Here is a 17350-nt window from a genome sequence, read left to right as displayed (position 1 = left end):
TGTGTAGCACGAACTGAACTGGACCGTGTGTGTGAATGTGTAGGGTCTTTACATGATTAATATAATCTAAACAGTTTCAGTGTCGATGCCTGCGAGCTTAACTCAGACAGGAAATCAGCCTAAAATTCAACATCCACCATCTGTACATGACAGGATAATCTTGATGAAGGGCGGTGATTTTCTGTTATATGGTTAATCTGCACATCTTTACACGGCTGCAGTGAGTACAAATTAAAGAAAAAAAATTCAACTAGAGCAGAGAGAAAAGTCTCTTTAGTGCCTTATTTTAAATATATGTTGAATATGACTCAAAAATGACCTAATTGTGTGTTTTTTTAAGTTAAATCCAGTGTTTCTATGAATGTGTTTTCTCTGCTCAGGTGATAAACTACAGCTCAGGTCAGATCGGGTACGGCCAGAACGAGTTCACCAAAAGAGTGGGCTTTAGCGTGGCCATGCCCTCAGCCAACCTCTCCATCTACATCAACAACACCCAGGAGTCTGACTCCGGACTCTACGTCTGCATTGTCATCATCTCTGGAGCTCCCGCCATTTCCGGAGACATACGCCTTAATGTCAAAGGTAATGAACCGTGGCAGCCGAGGAACTTCAAAGGTTAGATGTAATCAGGACCGTCTCGTATCTTTTCCCCGGATTTGAATATTTTTTGCAGCTGTGAACACGTTTCGTATCAGGTTCGGATCAGATCGGTCGGGTAAAAAATCATGTGTGAGCGAGGACTCATCTGCTGCTGAAGGATTGGCTGAGCTCAGAGGTCACATATCATCCTCCAGCAGCAGATGGAAACCGCAGGGAGTGAGATATTTTTCTTATTAGTATGTAATATGACCACTGTCCGGTGAAATCTCCACTTTGTTTTCAGTGGATTAAGGCCTGACGTACAAGTTCAACAGAAGGTCACTGACCATGTATTCTTATCTGACATGTGTTAACGGTCTGTCTGTCTCTGCAGTCCCTCCCTCTCCACCAATATGCACCATGACAGGGAACCCAGTAGTGAAGGGCAACGTGACTCTGAGCTGCAAGTCCAGACACGGGAAACCCATCCCTCAGTACAAATGGACCAAGGCTGCTCCCCTGTCTGAGGTCTTCTTCTCCCCAATGCAGAGTGAGTATTTCAACAAGGGAGGGTGTAAATTCCAATACTAGCTACACGGTTAACAAATCTTACAGGCTAACATCTTTTCTTAATATTTGCTGTCGGAGGAAACAGTTGACCGCTTGTTAACAGGCTCCTCTGAGTCTCCTCATTACTGCACACTCACAGCAATTAAGCATAATGAGCAGACAGCATTGATGGAGCGCCGTCCAGATTGATGTCCCGGGGTTTCGCCCTTCAGGCTAAATACAGGTTGACTTCTCTTATTGGTGAAGGCTCTCGAGGTGTTGGGCAGCCTGAGAGGAAGCGTGCAGAAACTACTCAACTGAAAAAGATAGTTTCATCTTCCTTGCATGTCTCTTTTTTTTTTTTGTCTATATTTTTGTTTGATATCCTCCTAAACAAGGATATTAATCGAACATTAATCCATCATAACATATCAGGGGTCTATCAAGATAGAAACAAGACTTTATGGCAATTTTTGAATTAATGTACTTACTTTGGGTTGAAGAACATTAATTTTGTTTAATATTATTAGTTTTGGAATTGAAGAGATGAGAGAAATGTTTGCCTTAAGTACGGTCAACATCCGCCTGCCTGATTTCCCTGTTAAGATTTATATGCAACTGAAGTGAACCTGCAAGATGAAATGATCTGTAATCCTGGTAATGTGCAGGTCTAGATGTCACGCGCCCTCCGGTTGACTCTAACACCTCGAGTGGAGATTAGGCGCTGCCCATGTCGTCAGGTCACACACAGTATCACACACAAGCCTGTATGGGCTTTACTTAACTGATAGATGCTCCAGATGCAACTCAGAGAAAGATGCTGGGTCATCCCCACAACATGCAGCAACAAGCTAACAAGTGTGAAATCCTCTTTACTGATTGAGATGACTCAAACCACACCACACTCGTCTCAAAGCAGAGAGATTAAAAAAAAAAAAAAAAAAAATGCACATGCAGTGTGCTGCTATTGTTGCATTACTGAGTAGATATTTGTTTTCAGTCTGTGCGGCACCATCACCAAACACCATATGTTTCTGATCAGCGGGACTTAGGCTGATTCGATCTTTGGCCCTCATCTCTTTAGAGCAGAAAAGTCCTCAGATTCATGAAATGAAAACTACTCCCTCTGATTGTGGGCTGACCCGGGGTGTCGCTGCGCAGTACGCACACTCATCCTACATCACATGCGTACGCGCAAACCACACTTTACATCCCACTGCGCTAATGTATGTTCTCGCTCTCTGTGACACATGAACTTTACTCTGCCGTCACTGCTTATCTCTTTCAGCAATCTCTCTCTCTCTCTGTCTGTTTTCTCTCTCTCTGCTGATCCTCTCTCAGCACTCCTCATTTCCTGTCGACTTGCTACCTAATCTAACAAGCCCCATGTCATTACTTGATCAACCCCTCTAAGAGGCATAAGTTGGATTTGGGACTGAGAGTGCGGCGCATCTCACTCCCTCACACCCCCCGCCCATCCCCCTCCATCAGTCTGCATCTCCTCATTCATGTTCACACTCTCTCTGCCATCTTTTATTTTTTTTTTTTTTTCAAAAAAAAAAAAAACCCCAGAATGGAGATCTTGCCCTCAGCCCATGCTTGTCCTTGGCTTCATGGGTAAGAGGTTTTCACTCATATATTTTTCCCTTTAACGTCCTCCATCCCACCCTAGTTTCTGGAGTCACTCCTTAGTATTAGAGCCGTAAGCTGTGCAAAAGCTTTAAAGGAAAAAAAAAAAAATCAACCCAATTTGTCAGAATGATTATAGGATTATGTTTTAGAGATGATTACCATCGGGAAAAAGACAAAAAATTAAAATAAAGGCTTATAGCGTAAAGCGTCCAACCAGGTGGTAATCCCACTCAATCTGAAAAGTTCACATTTGGGAAAAAAAAATGTGGACAGTGAAAGAATCACTGTAATCATACTGGATAATGACCAGCTGTTTAACATTGGAATATATGTGATATTTTCATGTCCTAAAAAAAACGGGTTGAATTTGATCTTTAAATCTTTGTAGTATTTATGCTGTGTTACATTTAGTTGTCATCCCATTGCGTTCATTCATCTGTTCATTGTGTGTGACAGTCTAAGCCTATTTAGACCCTCAGTAAGCATGTTCTACTAAAAGTCTTTAAAGCTGTGTTAGTCTGTAGGCTGCTGAGGCCATGACTGGTGTTTACTTATACGCCTCCATAGTAGCATACAGGTACGATTAGGATCTTAGTCAGTCGACAGAAAATAATTCAAAGGTATCTTTCTTTAAAATTATATGTATTCCTTTCTGTGAGTTATCAAATTTAGAAGGATAACCACTTTCATGTATGTCCACTGCAGTAAATATAAAATGGAGCCATGAACTAGCATGGCTATATGTGAGGAACCGGTTAGCTCGCCAGTTAGTGGGCCGAAACAGCTAGCTTCGCTCTGTCCAAAGATAGCTCCCTAACTAGCCAAACTCATTAAAAAAGATAAAAAATATGTATAATCTTTTTTTTCTTTCAAATGTATACAAAAGCAGAGGATTTAACAGGTTTTAGCCCAATTATCCGAGCTAAATTAGCTAGTAAAGCCTAATGGGTACCAGCTCAGAAATAACTAATTAACATCAAATGGCTATACTGTCCAGCTTTACAGGTTATGCTTTCATTTTAGGTTATGCATGTTTTTTGATCCAGCTTCTCAAATTTAAGAATTTGCTCCTTTAATCTGTTTTTATAACATTGTAAACTAAAAACTATTTACGTTTTTGACAATTTGTCTGCCAAAACAAGTTGATCTAACCTTTTGATATCATCTTTTTTGGTATAGCCAAGGTTTAATCATTATTTGCAGCCTTACTCCACAAGTGGTTTTAGCTAAATTACGAAACAGTGGCATGAATGAATAGATGAATAGAGTAGTGAGTGAATATATAGATCCTGTACAGTCATGTTTATTTGTGTTACCTAAAGCACTGCGTCCACTACAATGTAGATTTGAGTAGAAATGTTGTTTTACCCTTGTAAAATGAAATTAATGATAAAGAGTCAATTGCAGTAATTGATGGGCTATTAAAAAAATATCCTCTTGACACGTGAATGTGTGCGTTTCTTTTCATATACATGAATTATGAAAAACAATCTCCTGTAGCTTGGGATGATGTCATGTGTGGAGGAAAAACGACACCGTAAGCTCCATATAAAAATGCTGCTGATTTACATTAATCACGTGTCATGTGTCAAAGCTTTGACAAACGCTGCTCATTGACCTTGCAGTGATGACAGGGTGATATGAGTAATGCTCCTGTCTTGGTACGAGGCGGCTCCTATACTGTAACGTCAGATATCCCTCCCAGCTCAAAGCTCAGAGTCAGCTGATGTTCTGCTAATCTGCCACAATTGGGTTTGGTTCTTCACAGCTGGTTTTCAAAGCCCAGGGATTAAATAATCAGAGAGACAGGTGGATATCACACCCATCTGCTTCTTTTCTTTTCTTTTTCTTTTTTTTTTTGGCACCTGCTTTTATTTTGATATGTTGAGCATGATTTTAATATTCTGGTTCACAGGTTACTAATGACGTTAAAATCTTAAAAGATGTGAGTAAAAACAGCTGGTTTCACTAACAGATCATAAGTGATTTTAAGATATTTTAAATTGTGTGATCACATGTGTTCACAAGACAAAAAAATGATTAGCAGACCGACAGAGACAAGTACTTCTTGATTATAACAGAAAGTTATGGATTTACTGTAGTTCCAGGCTTAATGGTTTGTGTGCACCTGTACCTTCTTTAACCTCCCTCCTGGTGGTGCAGTAGCAGATGGTGCGAACACAAAGCTTGGTCCAGGCTACGCTCCCCCCAACTTTGGGATGAAGGCAGCTGCTTGGACACAATGATTGTGAAGGATTTTCAGGTCTCTTACATTAATATGTCGCTTGCTGACCTAAAGCGAACCTTAACTTCTCATCTGGGAAGATTTGGATGTGTCCCTGGGTTGCATTACTTTTCTCTTGAAAACCGACTCGATGCACAGAGCGGCACGTGCGCGCCGAGACTTACAAGGACACCCTCCCAATCGGAAACGACTCTTAAGGAGGGTGATTCCACAAAACAGGCGCCAACACGCCCGCTTTCATTTTACTTACGATCCCCACGAAAGCAAAACCACATCAGATGAAGACATGCTGGGATATGACGTCTCCGATTGGATTTCAGGGGATTTGTTGTGATAAATCCCTCATGAAGCTTGTTTATTTCTCTGCAGCCTATGTTTGCAACAACACAGCATTTGAAAGCCAGATGTGCCAGGAGGAACAGATTGTGTTGAATGGAGATGCCCGGGTGTTAATGCACGGAAGACGTTGCTGTGTCTCGACCTTGCCGTGTGGAAATATAAAAAAACTAAAATTGCTGACAAACATTATGAAGCATGACTGCAGAATCATGTGCCGTGGAATCCATAAACTGTACTGGACACGGGCCAGTTGTGGATTAAATTCTGGATTAAGGGTGGGAATCGGTATATAATGATTCAACACCACCATGATATGCTGCTCATAGTAACACGATATCATGATACGGATGAATCTGTGATACAGCACACAGCTTTATACCTGTAAAGGAAAACAATTCCCTCCAAAAACATCAGGAGTCAGGAATCAGTTCGTAGTGAGACGCTTTCTGTGTCACTGTATTTTACAGAGTGCATAATTTAAGCTTCCTTTAACAAACACACCAGCGTACAGAAATATGCAACTCCAAGTGTAAAATCTGACAAAACTGGCTGAACTCAAAAATATCTGTAGAAGTGCTTAAATACTGGTGGAACTTCCTTCAATCCCCGATAGAAATGTCCATACAGTTCCTTCCTGCATGACGTTATAATATGACTTGACTGTATAATCTCCTCATGTGTGATGGGACAGTAATTTAATATGGACCTGTATAGTTTTCTAGGCTAGTTGCCCAGGTCACATAAATATATGATTGTGTTGTGAGTGTAACTGTGTGGTTGTTCTGCAGATGAGCGACACGGCACCCTCAGGCTGAGCAACCTCACTAAAAGCATGTCAGGGAAGTACATCTGCCGAGCCAGCAACACGGCCGGCTCCGACAGCTGCTCCATTAACCTGGAGGTCATCACCTGTACGTACACAATAGAAACTGTATTTTCACTCCACTGCTTTTTTTAGATAACACCGCTCTGACTCTCATAAAGTATAAATACTGATGTGCGATCTGTTTCCCAGCTTCCAACGCAGGCATAATCGCAGCAGCCACACTGGGGTCCATAGTGGGGCTGGTGGCCATGGTGCTCTTCCTCATATTCATACTGAGGAGGAGACGGGACACTGAGGAGGAGATAGCCAACGAGATCAAGTGAGTTTTTGCTCTGTATTCAGTGGCCACTTTATTAGGTACACCTGTCATGACGTCTGCCTTTATGTTTGTAATGTTCAGTCTGTTGTTGAAATTATAAAGGTCGTATTCAAAGGGGACATATTCTGCTGATTTACAATTCTATTTGGGGTCACTACTAGAATAGGTTTACATGCTTTAATGCTCAAAAAACACATCAGTTTCCTCATACTGTCCAATGCTGCAGCTCTGAATTCCCCCTCTGCCTGAAACGCTCTGTTTTGGAGTCTGTCTGTTTAAGGCCCCGCCTCCTGAATAATCAGTGTGCTCTGATTGGTCAGCTCACACATGCCTGAGCCATAACTACTTTCAGCAACAGAGCAGTTGTGCTAAATCAGTTCTGACATGCCCAAGTAGACACGAGACATAAATTATGCAAATGGAGGACATGGTGACGTAGTGTGATGTCACAAAGTCACAGAATTAAAGGCGGGACTACTGACGAGGTGTTTCAGGAGCAGTTTTCTGTGGGAGAGAGGCGCTTCAGTTGGTGTGGACATTTACCTTTTTAACTTTAAAGACCTTTTACATGCACAATAACTGATATTAAACACTGAAGGAAAGGAAAGTAAGGAAAAAGCATAATAGTTCTCTTTATAAAGGTGGTGTTGTACTAGATTACATTATACTGAAAGGTGTTTCTAAGTTTTTGTTTTCCTTTTTAAATACATGAAGGGAGCAGAATATTAGAAAACCCACTGAATTTTGAGTGTACATATTTTAATGAACTCCTTTAAGACACAGTGCAGGTTTAATTAAAGGAGATTTAATTGCAAAACTGTTGTATCAAATTTCATTCGATTGTTCAGGTGTAACTTATAAAGTGTAAAATGTGTGTTGGAAGAGGCTTTGAAGTAATAACCTGCACCCAGACTATGACAGCTATCACATGTGATGTGTATGCAGTTGTGAAAAAAGATGTACTTTAGATGTACTTGTACTTTACTTGAATTTGTGTTTTGAGGCGAACACAAAGAGAGTAACTGGTTCGACTCACTGCAGTCATGTTGAATTTATTCAAGGCACCGCCAGACAGAAGCATTGATCCATTGAACTCACAAATAAGTAGGATGAGCATGCACGTCGTCTCCTCGCATTTTATTAATAAATCAAACCGACAGTGTGTGCCTCTGTATTAAAGAATTATATTGATCTGATAAGAATAATTATGAAATGCTTATTCCTAAAGTCACTGGTGCCTAAAACTTGTATTCAAGAGATTCAAAGATTTCCCCCTTTTCTTTTTTGTCATCATTTTCATGAATGAGTTTTTGTTTCCTCTGCTTCTGTCTTTGTGCCGTAGGGAGGACGCTCAGGCACCGAAGCGAGTGTCATGGGCAAAGAGTAACACCGGCTCAGACATCGTGTCCAAGAACGGCACGCTGTCCTCCATAGCCACCAGTCCTCGCCCCCGAGACCCCCACCAGCCGAACTTCAGCTACCCTTACTCCCCCACATCGGCTTCAGACAGCTCGGTCATCAATGCCTACCAGCTGCGACCGGGAGAAGCCAGCACGCTGCAGGGACTTCCTGGTTACAACATGGGAGGCACCCCGTCGCGCAAACTCAAACGTCCCCCCACTACAAACGGGGGTCCGCCACAGGTTCTGAGGAGCCCTGTGATCGCCATCCCCAGCAGGACTGCGGGCGCTCAGCCTCAGGTGCCACCTCCACTCACTGTGTCCCCACAAATGAGCTCCTCCACCCTGACACGCATGGGAGCTGTGGCCGTGATGGTGCCTGCTCAAAGCCAAGCCGGCTCGCTGGTGTAGCAGCTTCAGCGGGGGAGTAAGAGGACAGTGGTGATGGATGGAGAGAAAGTATGCCTTTAAAATGGAAAAAGCACTTTCTCCACAAAGACTCGAGAGGCTGTGAGGGGAGGAAATGTCGTCTCACAGGTGGTTTTGTGCTACGTTTGCACAAAAGCTCTCCCTCCTGTTTGTTAAATTGACTCAGTGTTAGTTTCTTTTTGTACACTGCGTTCTGGCTCACCACAGAGAAATATATTTTTATTTACACGCCTCTAATAAGAACAAAATGGTATCTAATAGTGTTAAGATTTCTAAGCTGGATACATATAACGCCAATCATTTCAAGAGAGTTAAAGGGATAGTTCACCCCAAAATCAAAGATATAGTTTTCCCTTTTTGTGCTATTTATCCATCTAGAGAGTTTTGGTGCAAGCTGTGCAGAGTTTTCTGAATATGCAGTGCAGATGTCTGCCTTCACCTGAATATGATGGAACAATATGGCACTAGATGGCTCGAGTTCTTGCAAATGCATTGTTTTGACGCTTTGAGCACTATAAGCCACGTCTGTCTCCAGAAATCATGACCCACTTACTCAAGAAAATCAACAGACCTTGTTGGAAGCAGTTTCATGTTAGAGCTATTTTCTTCCTACGGTATCAGCCCCAGTGTTAGTTCACAATTTACAGCACAATTTTTAATCATTATTATTAATGATAATCTGATTACAAAAACATTACAAATGTCAGATCCGTTCATAGCTTCACTACCAAAATAACATTTCAACACGATAGCTTGAATTTTACTCAATTATGACTTTTGGGTACTTTTTGCAACACATGGACGAGAGGATTGATGACGTCCTCTTCAGCTGAGTTGTAACATTAGTGGATGGATAAAAAGGTAAGAAATTCTAAATTGGGACCTAAGAATAACTCCAAGTGAAGTCTATGTGTGATGAAACCTTGCAGAAAGAAAATTGTTCCTACATGAAACTGTTCACAACGAGGTCTGTGGATTATCTTTAGTAATCGGGTCATTGCTGTTGAACGTCATCTAGCTCCATTATATTCCAGAGAAGGAAGACATCTCTACTGCAAATATCTCCAAAACTCTGCGACTCATGCCAAAATAATCCAGTTGGATAAATAGCGCCACAGGTAAGAGGAAAAAATGTGTACATTATTGTTTTTGGGGTGAACTGTCCCTTTAATGCAGTGTGTTTGGACACTGTAAATCATAATGAACAGTTCGGTTTGCGTAGAGTTTTGCAGTTCTTGCAAAAATAGTGTTTTCACTGCGTTTGTATAATATATGAATAAAGCAGATATAAACAATTTTTTATAATTTCATTTGTATTTCACTGCTGGCGGCTGTGTGAGGTTCACTGTTCAGTCACTTCTCTCAGGCTCGACGCACTAGTTCAGAGCAAAAAGCCAGCAAAGTCACAATTCAGGTATTTTATCTTTCAACTGTCTCGCTTTGTTTGACCCACATGTACTTGTGTTCACGTGAGGGGTTTTGTTTTTTGGGTTTTTTTTTTTTATTTAACCTACTGGAGCAGCGTCAGTATGGTTTCATGGCGCTGACGTCTGCTCAGAGAACGTACTTTGAGTTTATTGCCTGTTATGGTAGATGGAATGTAACTAAAATAGTGAGTACAGCATTGTGGAAGTTGATGGTTTTTGACTATTTTGTTCACAGGTGCTTTTGTATGATATAATTACTGCAAACATATGAAGCCGTCAGCTGAGTTGGGTCGTTGATGGTCTTGTTTGTTTTCCTGTAAGCATACTGCAGACGATGTGGCGGTGATGTGTCCATGCTGACGGGCTACATGTAGCACTTTTAATGCAGTTTTTGATTGTTGATTTTTTTTCAATAAAAGTGTTCTGGAAGTGTTTGGTTTTAGCGAGACTGCTCTAAAACTAATTTCTCCTGCGAACAATTCCTATGTAACGTAAATAATGGCTCACCATAGAATGCAAAAAAAAATGCTTTTATTTGGAGTGTGATCAGTAAAGTGACATTTTCAACCCAAAACTATACCAACTATGTAATGCACACAAAAGGTTAACAATACAGTACAATACAGTAACCATGAGGATAAATTAGATCTAAAAGGCCACTTCAAGGACAGATGTTGATACAGATGTGTGATATACAGTAGAATGACCATACCGTTTTAATAACACTAGTGTTAAATGATTTAAAAATAATGTGGAAGAAATAAGCCAGACCTCTTTTCACAAATGGAAACTGTTTTACAGAGCAGCTTTTCATAGAAAAACAAAACTAAATCTATGTCCACACTAGCAGCTTCACTGGAAACAAAACTTTTGGAGGCATAATCAAGAGAGATGTTGTGATTTGTAGTTGGCAAAATCAAAAGATGTTTTGTTCTATGCTAGCAGCACGACTCTAGGGATTAAATTGTTGGTAGATCAGTTGGTTCAACACTTTTGTCCAGACTGAAATATCTCGACAACTATTGGCTGTGTCGCCCTTAAATTTGATACACAGGTTTATGCCTCTAAAATTGTAATAACTGGATGATCCTTTGACTCGTCATTTAGCGCTTGTGCTAATGGGCAAATGTTGACATGCTAACAAGCTGATCTAAGATGCTAAACATCAGCATGTAACCATATCACTCAATGCACCATTGTGCCTACACATAGCCTTTAAGTGTTGCTAATACGGCTGTAGACTCTTGATCCTGTGTGCAGTTGCTAAGATACAACTCAAGGCTGACATATAGCTTGTGAACATTGTTAGATTTTGACAGACATGGTCAGCACTCATCAGCTGCATTTTGTACTTAAATAAAATGTGCTTTGTCTACTTTTATTATACTTACATTCAGCTGTGCTTTGAGCTGAATACCAAATGTCAGCATTATGACATTCTTTATTAGCATTTATCCCAAAGAGTAGCCTGAAATTCAGTCAATATTTGTCGGGTTAATCGTTTTTTAACAACACATTTTCTTGTGAATGTGTGCACTTGTCACTGAGACATTTCGCTCTGACGAGAGTTTGACAACAGACTGATGAATCACATCGCCTTTCCTAAAGCCTTGCCACCAGTGAACCAGTGACCCAAAATTATCCTAGAAAAAATGTTTTTTTTTCTTCGTGGATACCCCAGATCCTATGATGACCTTTAGAAGACCTATGATGCAGAGGGCATTTAAGGAACCCAGTCACACAGTAACAAACCAGAGATGAAGACCATAAAAAAATGGTCACTACTGACGTCATTGAAGATCCAGCGGAAAAGATTTATCACGACTCTGTCAGCAGATTTCTGGAAATGATCATCCTCATCACCTCGTTTGTGCCTTCAGGGAAAGCAAAAAAACAAAGCCATAGCATGACGACCCTCTTGAATATAAGGAAATTAATCATATTCAAATCAGTTATTAAAAAAATATACAAAATAAGGTCACTGTTATCTAAGCTCACCCTCTAGGATCTGATGTACTCTGATGTCCCGGACAAACTGCTGCACTGCATAGTCTTTGAGGTAACCGTAGCCACCGTGCATCTGAAGAGCCTGGTTGCAGATCTGAATAAAAACAGGCAACATTGGTGAAAAACTGAAAACATTTTGTTGAAAATCAGTAACACTATTTTATTGAGTATTACTCACATCAAAGCACTCGTCTGTGACAAAGAGCTTGGCCATGGAGCAGAGAGAAACCGCATCAGACCGGTTCTCCTGCAGCGCCGTCGCCGCCTCGCGCACCAGAAGGCGAGATGCAACCAACCTGGTGGCCATTTCTGCCAGTTTGAACTGAAGAAACTTCACACAACAAAGACAGGGTGAGAAGAAATTCAAGATAACTTTTTCACTGGCAGGACCATCATTTAAATACCTGGATCCTTGCATGAAAATACTGTTAAAAATAAAAAGCCACCTACCTGGTTGTTGGAGAGCGTCTCTCCAAACTGCTTTCGCACCAACAGATGATCCCTCGCTAGTTGTACGCAGGCATGAGCCGCCCCCAGAGAACAGGATGCTGTCGGCAGCGTTTACATAAAAAATGTGACTTAAAAATAAGTAACTAATAACAGCCAGCGTTGTAAAAACTACCCAGAAGTCATACTTTAGAAAAAGTAAAATTATGATGTTAAAATATTATTTTGGTGAAAGTGAAAGTCACTCATACAACAGTATTTTAAGTAAAAGTATTTGAAACTAAATGTAATTCTGTAAAATTATACATATATTTTCAAGCATGTACACATACTGTATGCAAGGTTCATTTTTCTTTTTTTTTCAAATCAGTATACATATATATATATATATAAAACATTTGAATCGGTTACAGATGAAATAAATCAATTTAAATTTTGGCTCTGGTGCAGCATGCAATCTGTAAATTAACTGCATCTATGGTTATAGTCGTGTACATGTAAATGGAGGGTAGTTAAAAGTCCAATATTTCCCCCCAGAATGTAATAGAGTGGATGTACAAAGTAGCAGAAGGCGGAAATGCTCAAGTACAAATACCTAAAAATACTAGTACAGTACTTGAGTAAAATAATGTACTTCGTTACATTTCATCACTGACATTAGCCAATGTTCAAACGGTCAGTCAGAAGTAGAAAAGCAGCACACTACAAGAGAAAACAGTCACACTGCTGAACTGACTCTAATGACAATTATTCAGCAATTAAATTTCCTAATATTAGCATCATAAGCTTCTGAACAGGCCAGACTGAATAAGACTGTAGCAGCAAAACCCTTTGAATGTCCTGAATTGAAAGAGGTTGTTTTTGCTGCTGCTTATGAAGTTCACTTCACTTAATTTTCTAATAATTCTGCTCACTGACATGTAAACAAAGTCTGTATTTTGACCACATAATTTCCATTAAAATGGGTGATTCCAAATAAGCTCTCTAGCTGTGAGAATACATTAAATATCTCTGTCATTGCCTGTTTTACAATAGTGGTGTAACTCCTTTAGTAGTGTTTTTCCTCCTCACCAATATTAATCCTGCCTCCATTCAGGCCCCTCATGGCGATACCGAATCCTTGCCCTTCTGCACCGAGCCGATTGGCCACTGGAACGGCACAATCCTCAAATATCACCGCCCTGGTCGGCTGAGAGTTCCAACCCACCTGGAGGAGAGATTGAGAAACAGCTGAGTGACTGTGGCTCGATTCTGCCATCTAGTGGTGACCTGCAAACACTGCCTACACAGCAAGTTGAATAAATCCAACAGCGAGAGACTCTACCTTCTTTTCCTTCTTGCCAAAACTGAGGCCTGGGGTTTCTTTCTCCACCACCAAACAGGAGATGCCTTTTGGGCCTTTTCCCCCAGTTCTGCACATGACAACATAGATGTCGGTGTCTCCTCCTCCACTGATGAAGGCCTTAAAAGCCAAGAAGAGATCAGACATGTTTCTGGCTCATTGTTTAAGAGACGTTTAGCAGTTACACAGTGAGTAGAGACAGGTGTGAATTTACCTTTGAACCATTCAAGATGTAATGGTCGCCCTTCAGCTGTGCAGTGGTCAGAAGGGAAGCAGCATCACTCCCGCTGCCTACATTGAAATCAAAGATCACATGTCAACAATGCGGTTGATCCTCAGCTTAAGTCCAGACATGTACAGAGCAACAGCATGGGTGTAAGATAAATTGCTTACATAACCAACAAAAATGTATTTATCTGTAAAAGAAAATAAAATGTATTGCAAATGAAAGACTGACCTGGTTCAGTGAGACAATAGGAAGCAAACTTTTCCATCGAACAGAGGATGGGACAGAACTTCTCTCTCTGCTCAGCATTACCAAAGGTGTCGATCATCCAGGCACACATGCTGCAAAGAGAGAAGAATAACGCAAATTAATTGGAAATTGAGAAAATATATGTCATGGCTATCATTATAGTACCCCGTTAAAGTGGTCGGTGTTCACAATTTTAACAAGATCAAAGAAGGAAGGTACCAAAAGGATCTTGGGAGATTAATCAATGAAAATAGTTCAAGTAATGATGAATTGTCAAAAATGTTGGACTTTGAAGATGTCACTAATTGTGTTCTAAAAGCCTCACAAAATGATGGCTAATTTAATTACTTGTGCCACTGCCTGATTTTCTAAACGAACCTGAACAGCCAACCTAAAGTGATTTTCAATTTTCTTTAAAAAAAAAAATCCATCCACTTGACTCACAAAAACAGCCTAATAACTAATCTTTTCATCGTGTTTTATTCAAATGAACATGCCATTTTTGCCACGTGAGTGTTTCGTACTTGTGGATGCTGATGTAAGCTGTGGTGCTGACACATCCAGTGGACAAAGCCTCAAAGATGACCGACGTGTCCAGCCGGGAGAGACCCGACCCTCCGACGTCAGGCTGAACATAAATCCCACCGAACCCCAACTCCGCTGCCTTTCGCATGGTCTCTACGGGAAACATTTCCTAGGGAGGGGAAAAAGATGTTAAACTATAAGCAAGTTAGACAAAGCATAATCTTATGTGCATCAGACCTGACAATGTTTAGGACTGTGAAAGAAAATCCGCCAAGACAGACAGGTACTTCACATTTAGGGATGGTGAAGGTGCAGAAATGCACATAATTGTAGTTTCACTTTAAGATGTGTGACTTTATTCACCTCAGCAGGGAATCTGCCTACTCGGGTACGCTTTATTAGAAAGGATTACTGCGTTTAGAGGGGGGATATTCTGGCCAAACATTATGAAACCTTAGTCTTCAGTTTTGACAAAGTCTTACTTACAATATCTGCTCAAACATACCTTTTGGTCCCACTCTGCCATGTGTGGAGCCATTTCATTGGTGGCGAAGTCAAAGGCCACTTTTTGAAATTCCTTCTGTTCATCCGTGAGCCCGTGAGAAGCTGTCGACAAAAAGAAAAACACACACACACGGATTAAATGATATGCAACCAGGCACAGATGAAGGTGTGATATGAATGACTGATTGCAAATATGAATCAGTTCACAATGAGACATCCTGAAGGTGACACATGTCTTTACGTATTTCCAAAACTGATAGATACTTTGAAGCAGGAAACAAGCAAGCTGAGGGAAAGCATCCAGACTGTAGACAATAAATAATTAAGGTATGAAATAACCCCACTCAGACTTTCTAAAATTCCCAGTTACATCAGACAACCTGCCTGAGAGGAGGGGCGGTGTTAGGGAGGGGAGTGTGGCTGCCTCCGCCTCATGACTGGAGGAGCAGGAGGAACAAAACTAGCCAATGACAGCTAAGCTAGGACATCTAAATAATTTTTTTGAAAAGCAGTGAAAGGGTTGTAATTAAGGTCAAAACACTGCTGGTTTGAATGCTGGGGAGATTAAAGCTGATTGTCAACACCTCTCTGTTAGCTTGACAAAGTTATTACCTGTGCAGTTCAGATGTTATAACACACGGCCGTTAAATACCGTTAAATTAACTTGACGCTAACTGTTGACGTTTTCTGTGACTTACGGTCGATGCATGAAGCTATCCCTCGTCTCTGTGGGCTCCGGTTGTAAATTAAACGATGGTTCCTGCAGATGCTGGAACCGAATCTGGCTATTCTTCCTAAAGGTCCGAGCGCCGCCATGTTTACCTCCACAGTGTTGAGTTATGTCACCGAGCCGCTGGTGCTGCTGGGAAATGTAGTTCGAGCTGAGTCGACGCTGAGTGCTTAATGGTCTCATTGCTGCCCCGTGTGGCCATTGAAGGAGATTACACCACGTTCTCATCAACCATCATTTAGCAGGAAGTGTGTTCTGTCCTGTTTATTGCCCTAAGCAGTAGGTGATATATTTAATATATTAATGTTTAACAGGGGGGATGGCCCAATGGGAGCACCACCCTGCCCCGACACACCTGTACACCTAATTCTACAATTCCATTTTATCCAGTTATCTTCCTTCTCTACCTACTACAATGTCTTTCTATATCTGTATTAAAATAATGAGTAAATACACCTTTAAATTGTATGTAGTGGACTGAGTTGATTCAGGCAGAGTTTTCCCATGTTTCTCACAACACACTACAAGCAGGGTCATTTTAACTTACATGACCCCTTGGAATTATTAACCATCTAAATTCCACAGATATATCACAGATATACCCATATCAGCGTGCATTTTGTCCGATACTTAAACCTTATATGAGCTGGCGACTTGTACAGGGTGAACCCTGCCTTCGCCCAGAGACAGCTGGGATTGGCTCTAGCAACAAAAAAGGGATGAAGTGGTTACACACGATGACATGATGTGACAAATACAGAATGAAGAAAGTCACTCCAGCAGAGTGCAGATAAAACAGCTGGTGTCAGGAAATGTAACAGCTACCTCACCAGTGGTTAAAGTATAAATCAGCACAAAAATGATAATTACCAACATAACATAAGCCACCAGGTTCTGAACATACACACTAAAAACACTTACAAAAAGTAACGTTTGGTTTTAGAACATAAATAGCAAACTTACTATTAATATTAAACTGTCCGAAAAAACTCATCTCTGAAAAAACTTGAACATTACTGAGAATTACTAAATAAAAAACGCATTTTCCATAAGCAGTCCAAGATTCATACACTACTGAACATAGTAGTTCCTATACTTGCATGCATAATATAAGTACTTTTACTGTGTACTTTTCGAGTAATACTTTGTCAAAATCCTTAAATAACGATATTAGACTTTGTAATTTAGTTTATTTTTGACTAATAAATAATCTATTAATGCCGACATTTGTTGTACAATTAGTTAAATGCTTTATTACTATTTTCCATGACACTTGCAGTTGGTCTGTGAGAGAGAGAGGGACAAAATGTCCAACAAACATGTCCATGGACATTAGACCGACCCTCAGTCGTACTCATTAACTACAAAATACTTATTAAAAACAAAGATGGGGAACATTAATATTTGACAGGAGTTTCTGCTTTGATGAATGAAATAATGTTTGTGAGTTTGCTTAATTAAAGGAAATACCTCCTGCTCGTTTTAAAAACACTTATTGCCAAAATGTTACATTGTGAGCGACAGGAGATTCTGAATGCATTGATGTGGATTGGAAATGATGAAAACTTTTACTGT

General features: G+C 40.5%; 2 protein-coding genes across 4 annotated transcripts in view; one reads left to right on the top strand and one right to left on the bottom strand.

Moving 5' to 3' along the window:
• Positions 1-10191, top strand: part of esamb (endothelial cell adhesion molecule b) — a 73553-nt gene extending 63362 nt beyond the window's left edge. For 2 of the 3 annotated variants that reach the window (XM_030403752.1, XM_030403768.1), the window contains exons 3-8: positions 381-582; positions 974-1129; positions 2701-2745; positions 6133-6255; positions 6360-6489; positions 7832-10191. In XM_030403752.1, coding sequence (XP_030259612.1) covers positions 381-582; positions 974-1129; positions 2701-2745; positions 6133-6255; positions 6360-6489; positions 7832-8300 — 1125 coding nt within the window. In that variant the 3' untranslated portion in view covers positions 8301-10191. The remainder of the gene's footprint in view (positions 1-380; positions 583-973; positions 1130-2700; positions 2746-6132; positions 6256-6359; positions 6490-7831) is intronic. The other variant, XM_030403761.1, reaches the window with a different exon arrangement.
• Positions 10192-10256: 65 nt separating this feature from the next.
• acad8 (acyl-CoA dehydrogenase family, member 8) lies at positions 10257-15910 on the bottom strand. Its single transcript, XM_030403779.1, has 11 exons — positions 15744-15910; positions 15047-15147; positions 14541-14710; positions 13999-14108; positions 13756-13832; positions 13524-13661; positions 13271-13406; positions 12203-12300; positions 11931-12083; positions 11744-11846; positions 10257-11619 (listed from the first exon to the last, which is right to left on the bottom strand). Exons 1-11 carry the CDS (start codon positions 15859-15861, stop codon positions 11564-11566), a joined length of 1260 nt encoding a protein of 419 aa, XP_030259639.1. The 5' UTR covers positions 15862-15910; the 3' UTR covers positions 10257-11563.
• Between the last annotated feature and the right edge of the window lie 1440 nt (positions 15911-17350).

Source organism: Sparus aurata, chromosome 2 (genome assembly GCF_900880675.1).
Source record: "Sparus aurata chromosome 2, fSpaAur1.1, whole genome shotgun sequence".
NCBI classification, from domain to species: Eukaryota; Metazoa; Chordata; class Actinopteri; order Spariformes; family Sparidae; genus Sparus; species Sparus aurata.
The sequence above is the reverse complement of the archived record's forward strand: the minus strand, read 5'-3'. Positions and strand labels throughout refer to the sequence as shown.

What these genes read in the sequence shown, in the direction of transcription:
- acad8 (XM_030403779.1), bottom strand. Translation starts at nt 15,861, where the DNA reads ATGGCGGCGCTCGGACCTTTAGGAAGAATAGCCAGATTCGGTTCCAGC. An exon ending in GCTTACATCAGCATCCACAA is followed by an intron (nt 14,109 to 14,540) that starts GTACGAAACACT and finishes CTCTCTTTGCAG; the next exon opens with CATGTGTGCCTGGATGATCG. An exon ending in AGTACATCAGATCCTAGAGG is followed by an intron (nt 11,620 to 11,743) that starts GTGAGCTTAGAT and finishes CTTTCCCTGAAG; the next exon opens with GCACAAACGAGGTGATGAGG.